The following is a 7,129-nucleotide window of genomic DNA, read 5'->3' on the forward strand; positions in this document are numbered from 1 at the left end:
TGTTACCTTAGTCTAGTATAAAGACTTGAAACAGGGAGAACAACCTGGCTGTTGTAGCTTAATAAGGCTGAATTCTACTTTCCAGCACAAGATGCAATGTGGCGTTTGTTTAATCTGTGCAGAAATGAAAATGTAAAACTTGCAATGACTCTGTCATTTTGTTTTTACATTTTGACAGTACTGGCTTCATGTTTAGCTCCCCTGGTTGAGCAAATGTAATCTGGCAACACAATGCTATAAAGGCACAATGTGACAGCCCAGGTTTGAGTCTTCCCTCACTCTCTTTCCCTGCTCTCCTGTCTGGTTTTCACTGTTTTGTCAAATAAAGGCAAAACAAAATCCCCAAAAACATTAACTGACAACACCAAGCTCGTGTTTCCTCATGTAGTCATTATAATCAGTGCTAATTCTGACAGCATTTGCATTCTTTTAGTTTTAGATGAAAGCAGACTAAATCTAAAGTTGATTTAGATAACTAAAATGTAAAATGTAAAAGTTTGACATGTTTTTACCAGTGAGAGTTGCTCCACACAGTTTGCAAAGTGCCAATTTTCCTTGATGTCAAATGCAAAATGTGTCCAAACGTCTACTCTTCTCTTCCACGCAAACACTGACATTTTGTCACGTTTTCATAAGGCTGCATGGGAACTGGCTGAATGCCCCGTTTGTCGAGACAGGTCAAATTGTGCATGTCTAACCTTACTGCACAAGGAGATAACTTGGACTTCTAACTTGGACTTCACACTCATTTTTATTATTATTATTAGTCCTTTATTTATCCAGGTAAAAAAAATCTCATTGAGATTAAAAATCTCATTTCCAAGAGAGACATGGCATCATGGCAACAAAAGTCAAAATACACATACCACATGAGTATATAACATTTAAAACAAATACAATATCCCATACCAACATGTGAAAAATATACAATAACAGATCAAATGAAGAGTGCATTAAAAACAATCACACTGAGTAAAAGAGCTATTCTCTCGTTCCTTTAAGACAGACTTAAACTCTCCCAAAGTAACAATTCTGATAGTTTCAGTTCCTTCTGCAGATTATTCCAGGAAGCAGGGGCAGCGTATTTAAAAGCCTTTTCCCCCAATTCTGTTCTGATTTTTGGGACAATCAATTGTATGATATTGTGAGAACGAAGGCTGTATTGGTTGTGGTTTTTACACATATAAACACATAAATAAGATGGAACCAGCCCAAGGAGAAATTTATAGATAAAGATCAACCAATGGGAGAGTCTGCGAATATGAAAGATGGACATTTAGCAGCAGCATACAAAGAACAATGATGTACACGATTTCCATAGCCAGTAATAAAACGTAAAGCACAATGGTACACAGTATCCAACCTCTTCAGGCAGTGGGCAGGTGCATTCATAAAAAGCAGGTCACCATAATCCAATAAAGGTAAAAAAGTTGCATGAATTAAGTGTTTTCTCACTTGGAGGGAGAAACAGGATTGATTTCTGTTGGGGGAAAACTCTGTAAAAGACCCAGGAGAAATAAAGACACAATGAGACAAAGTTACTTTCTTTATCAAACGTGTACACGGGTGAGCTGCTAAGAACAACTCACACCATGCACAGTGGCTTGGTAATTTTTATAGGAAAGACAGTGAGAACAGGATAAGAAAATACAAAACAAATAAAATAAACAACTCCATATGTGACGCTAGTCTCGTCAGCAGAGAGCTGGGAGAAGGCTGTGAGAGATAAAACAATCTAAAACAATATGTCCCAGAAACAAGATGTCTTTGCTGGGAAAGTCTAAAAAGATCATTCCAAACTAATCTAACCATAGGCAAAGGGCAGACAAAAGGCATCTTTGTACATTTAAAAGAAGGTAAAGAAACATAGAATCATTTTTCCTGTAACATTCCCCCCTGTTTAACTTATTTTAAATGTATACAACAATTGTCTATGAAAATTATTTATTAAGTATGTTAGGCAATTTTTAATTTCCAAAATCTTCAAAATGTCATCATAGCAGAAATGGCAGTCATTTGGTCTAAAGAATAAAACAAAAGAAAATAATAAAAAGAAAAACATAGTAAATGAAAATCATAGTAAATGAAATAACAAGTGGAATAAACAAGAAAAAATAATAAAACTAAAACTACAAAAAATAAAAGGATGAAAACTAAAATGAAAACTTCAAAAAATACAAGGATGAAAACCTTATATTTAAAATGATGCAAACCTTAAATTGAAAACTTTATATGTAAAATAATGAAAACTTCATATTTAAAATGAAAACTTTATGTTTAAAACTGAAGACTTCAAAAAAATAAGAGTATGAAAACGTTATAAAAATGAAAAACTTTATGTTTTAAAAGTCAAGACTTCAAAAAAAATAAAAGCATGAAAACTTGCATAACCTACTAATGTTTTAATCAGTGCATGATCACTTGACAAGTCATTTTTAATCACCACGTCATTTATTAGCAGCTAGTACAAGTTCTCCTCTAACAGAATTGCAACGGGATGTTGTTCTTCTTCAGGCACGGCAACATAAGCAGTCATTGTAGTTGTTATCATCTTTGAAATCATTACTCTTAGGCATGGCAACACACACAACACTAATATGAGCAGTGCTATCATGATGAGACCTAGAAGGAAAAATGGCTTTGCTACAGCAGCCAGCCATGAACCGCTGAACAGCCAGTCAAGCCAGCCTTGTGCTGTAGCTGCTCCAGGTGTGTGGTCAGTGACATATTTTTGCAGAGCGGTCAAATTCTGCAAAGCTTCATAAATGTCTCCTCCAGTTTCGTATCCATCAGGGATAAAAGTGCAACATGTTTCCCCGATCAGCTTGCAAACTCCTCCTTGTGATGCTGTTAGCAGGTCTAGTGTCAGTCTGTTCTGCAGCACCATCGTTCTGATGGCCTGCTGTTCTCCTGCTAAGGCAGTTCCCAGGGTCTTAGTCAAGTTGATGTGTCGTAGCAGAGCATATCGGTTGATCTCCACGTGATCCCGCACCTCGGCAACTCCAATGCCGGGGATCAAGCTCTGTAAGAATTTCACTCCTCCTCCCCAGATGCGAAACTCTCCCGGCACTCCAGTGTCCACGGTAATGCCGAAAGAATTGGGGGAGGCGATGTCCACTTCACGTCTCTGCCGGCTGCTTGGGTGATGTGCAACACTTTGCATGAAGAAAACGTGATCTGATAATTCCACCAGGGCGCACAGACCTCCCCAACCTTCAGGGAGTGACAGATAAGCCTTGTTGCCACATAGGAAGTACCAGTCAGCCAAAACTCTGGTTCCTCTGCTGCTGGGTGCCGTCCGTGCACATCCTGTCTGGTACTGAGTCTTTGTTTGTAGTGGCATTCGGTAGCTGTAGTCGGAGCGACAGTTTAGGCCCATCAGCGTCGTGTTACTGGCACAGGTGGCGTTGATTGAACAGGCCATACACTTCCTCTCGTTCCTTGGTGGGCAGAAAGTGTATATGTGCTTACATAGGTGAGTAGGCAGCTCCCCCACTGCCCGCGAGCCATTGTTCATCACACATACTGGCAGTTGTGATGCGTTCAGTTTGTTCAGTAGAATTACATCAGGCAGTGGGTCTGAGACTTGGGGCCAGGTCAGTAGGTAGGTCTGTCCGGAACAGTTCACATTTGTGAGTGATGATGACCTCCAGGTTGCTTTTGCTGGGATGCTGTAGTTGGCTTTGGACCAAAGAGTACCGTAGCCTGGATGTGTTGCCAGGCCCAACAGACACCAACTGCGATCTTCAGGTATGCTGTACGGCCACAGGCCAGACGTCTGCGAGGATAGGGGCATATGGGTACATGCATAGCAGTCAGTTTTGTTATTCAGGTGAGCTGTAGTGTTCATAAACTGCCACCAGAAGTTGGTGGCGTATCCATGGGGAAACTTGGTGTACTTTCCTTTGTCATACAGTGTCTGCCTTTTCTCCATGTAGCGTGACTTGTTGTCCCTCACGGAAGCAAAGGTGAGGAGCCCGGCCATGGTCAGGGCCGCTGCAGTTGATAAGAGCCACCACCTCATGACGACGGAACACACCCTCCTGTCGCGAGTAGACCCCCCGGCCAGGAAAGCTGACCCCTCCACCGGGCGAGATCACAACAAGCGGGCAAGCCTGCCGTCAGCTGTGTTTAGATGGCTTCACTGACACGCCTGCAGTGACTCTGATGGATCCAGGATGGTCGTTCCGCAATTTTGCAAGCTCCAGTTTTTCCTTTGGAGCACTTTGATCAGAACCCAGTCACCGGGCTGTGATCTGCAAGACACTTGATAGACATCATTACATTCTTCGTCATTTACAATCATCTCTTTATTTTCCTACAACTTAGACATACATTTTGCTACTGAAATTGTATCTGCCTTTTTCACTGGGTAGATTTCTGGCCACTTTGAGAATACATCTATAACCACTAGGGCGTATTTTTACCCTTGGCATTCATTTAGCTCAATAAAGTCCATATGGATTGTGTGGTCTCAGGTTTCCCTGAGCATTATATTTTTGACACGTCATGCACGTTCTGACAAATTGTTTTGCTGAGGTTTCAAAATTTACAGTGTAGAAATGAGAGTTGACAATACTGGTCAGTCCCCCCGTTGACAAATGCGTACAGCCATGAGTCACTAATGCCGCCATTTTGTGGAGGAATTTTTGGCAACACTGGCTTGCCATAACACATCATTAAGTCGTTTGTCAGAACTGCACCGTGTTTTAGCCATTTTGCCTGCTCTGCTGTGCTTGCTGCTTTTTGTTCATTTTTCAACACATCCAGTGGAATCTGATGTGTGTTTACTGCCATCAATGTGATGTTTGCCTGTTGTGCCGCCTATTTTGCTGCTCTGTCAGCAAAATTGTTGCCTGTAGTAATGAAAGAGTCAGTAGGCGTTGTAAGAGGTTGGCATGCTGGTTTGCCAGTTGGTGTAATCATTCCTCTGTTATGCCAAATTTTTTGCAAAATGATGCACAGCAGAGAAAACATACTGGCTGTCTGTATGTATGTTTATTAGTTTGTCTTTGTGTATTTAGCTTTCGCGTATCACAGCTATCAGCTCAGCGCTCTGTGCAGGACATGAAGAAGAAAGTGGTTTTGCTTCTATTATTTTACTATCTGTGGTTACTGCGTAACCTACACAATTTCGGCCTGTGCTGTAAGGTCAAATGCTGTTCTCCTAGCTTCCACACTTGCTGATCATAAGGTGGATCTGGGCCTGGAGTTTGTTTAAATCTCAGAATGTTGTGATACTCGGTCGGTTTCTGGCACTCAGGTGTAATACCAGAAAAGAATGGCATGACTGCTATCTTAAGTTTTGTCAGAGCGTCTCTACCTAGCAAATTTACTGGACACGATGGGTCATATATGCATTTAATAAAGCACCTGCGGCCACTTGCTGTGTGTACTAGTTCTAAAAGGGCAGTTAATTGTTGTACAGTTGTGTGGCCTGAAGCTGACTTTACAACTAATTTGTCCTCTACTCCTACAATCTCGTGGGAAGTGACCTTCCTCTCCACGGTTCTAGCAGGCGTTGTCTCTATGTTATCTGCTGTTTCTGCGTGGCTGTCTGCAGCCTTGGTGTTTGTGACTTTGCTCGCCTCTCTGTTCCTGATAGCCACCTGCGGATTAGTGTTTTAGTCTATTGTCAACAGTCAGCCTTATTTTGAAGTTACAGAAAGCTTCTTCTTTTTTGTTTGTCTTGGTTTGGGAGAATAGATGCAACACTACATTTTCACTTAAGGCAGTTTTGAATAATTCCTAGTTTTTCAAACAATTCATGGATCTCACACATTTCAAACTTTCAAGTTAGGGTTGTTTCCCATTTATACATATATATATATATATATATATATGTATATATATATTTAACTTTGCATAGCTCACAGCTCTAAACCTAGGCATTTTTCAATCATATGCCTAATCACTATGTGTCACTGTGATTCTCAAGTATTGTCACAAGTTCGTTTAAATTCGTTTCCAAAACCAACAAAATAATCAAACAAAAACAAAAAACATAAACGTGTCAGGACACAAAAGAAAAAAGAGGAAAAAAAAAAAAATGCTGCCACCCGAACAAGGCAGAAGTCTGCATATGTTGGCTTTTAATAGCATGCAGCTTGTAACATACTAGACTAATGTGCCTGTGTTAATTCAGCTCCATATTATTGTGTGAAGTTTCACTGGGTTGGGAGTGGTTTTGTGTGTGTCACATTTTTGGTGAGCCAATGGCTGGAATGGGGTTGGACTAATTAGAGGCAGGTGTACTTGATTGCACTGATACACTGGTCTACTTATAGCCCACACTACAACCACTGCTGTTTTGTTTTGTCTCTCTGTGCAGGTATGTAATGTGATGAAATCAGATATGATTGGGATGGATTGGTTTTGCGCTATGAATTTTATATTAAGTGTGTCGTTTTGTCTCTCTGTGCAGTCCAGGGCCTATTATATGCCACAGCCTAAAGGCAGCAGGGTTGCAGAGGCTTGAGTGACCACTGACTATATGCTTGCAGGGTGGTGGGTCTCCAAGTACAACTTCTAACCCTGTTAAAGGCAACAGGTGGAGTGCAACTTGGCCGTGTGTCATAGCTGTCTCTGGCCTTGGGACTGTGTGTTTTTATACAATTCTTAAGTGGGACACTGGACTGTTTTATCTTTTATCTCTTGATATATTTTTCGTCAATAAATTATCTTTTAGAATTTTATTGACTGACATCTTTTTGCCCACGACTGAGACGGTTGGTCAGACCTAGAGTCTTTCTTTGGGTGTGTTACAGCAGCTTCTGCTCTAAAAGAAACAAATAAATAAAAAGAAAAGAAAATGTGGAACATGTTCATCAGCTTAGCAGTGTCTACATACTTAATTCAGCTTCTCAATCCTGTAGTTTTAGCTGTTGTCTACAGGGTTTTGCTTATTGGTTGTTATTATAGGTGTGCTCTATATCTCAGCAAAGTGTCATTCTAGGATGATAAGTTTCAAGCTGGTCAAGTGCCTCTATGCACTTCATTAGTTTAGTTATTCTCTGTATTGTCTTCATCTCACATGCCATTACACTGAGTTTCAGCAAACCTTAAGCTTGATGCAGACTACTGCTTAACAATTATCCACCTCACATCATAACCGATTAAGGTGCCTCTT

The 7,129-nt window shown here is 40.6% G+C and overlaps 1 protein-coding gene across 1 annotated transcript; it reads right to left on the bottom strand.

Annotated features, from left to right (window-relative positions):
• Window positions 1-1,538: 1,538 nt before the first annotated feature.
• On the bottom strand, window positions 1,539-6,800 carry LOC145421793 (syncytin-A-like). The gene is made up of 2 exons (XM_080292589.1): window positions 3,566-6,800; window positions 1,539-3,440 (listed from the first exon to the last, which is right to left on the bottom strand). Coding segments are annotated over exons 1-2 (981 nt in total). The 5' UTR covers window positions 3,568-6,800; the 3' UTR covers window positions 1,539-2,461.
• Window positions 6,801-7,129: the final 329 nt, after the last annotated feature.

This window comes from Astatotilapia calliptera, chromosome 18, assembly GCF_964374335.1.
Source record: "Astatotilapia calliptera chromosome 18, fAstCal68.1, whole genome shotgun sequence".
NCBI classification, from domain to species: domain Eukaryota; kingdom Metazoa; phylum Chordata; class Actinopteri; order Cichliformes; family Cichlidae; genus Astatotilapia; species Astatotilapia calliptera.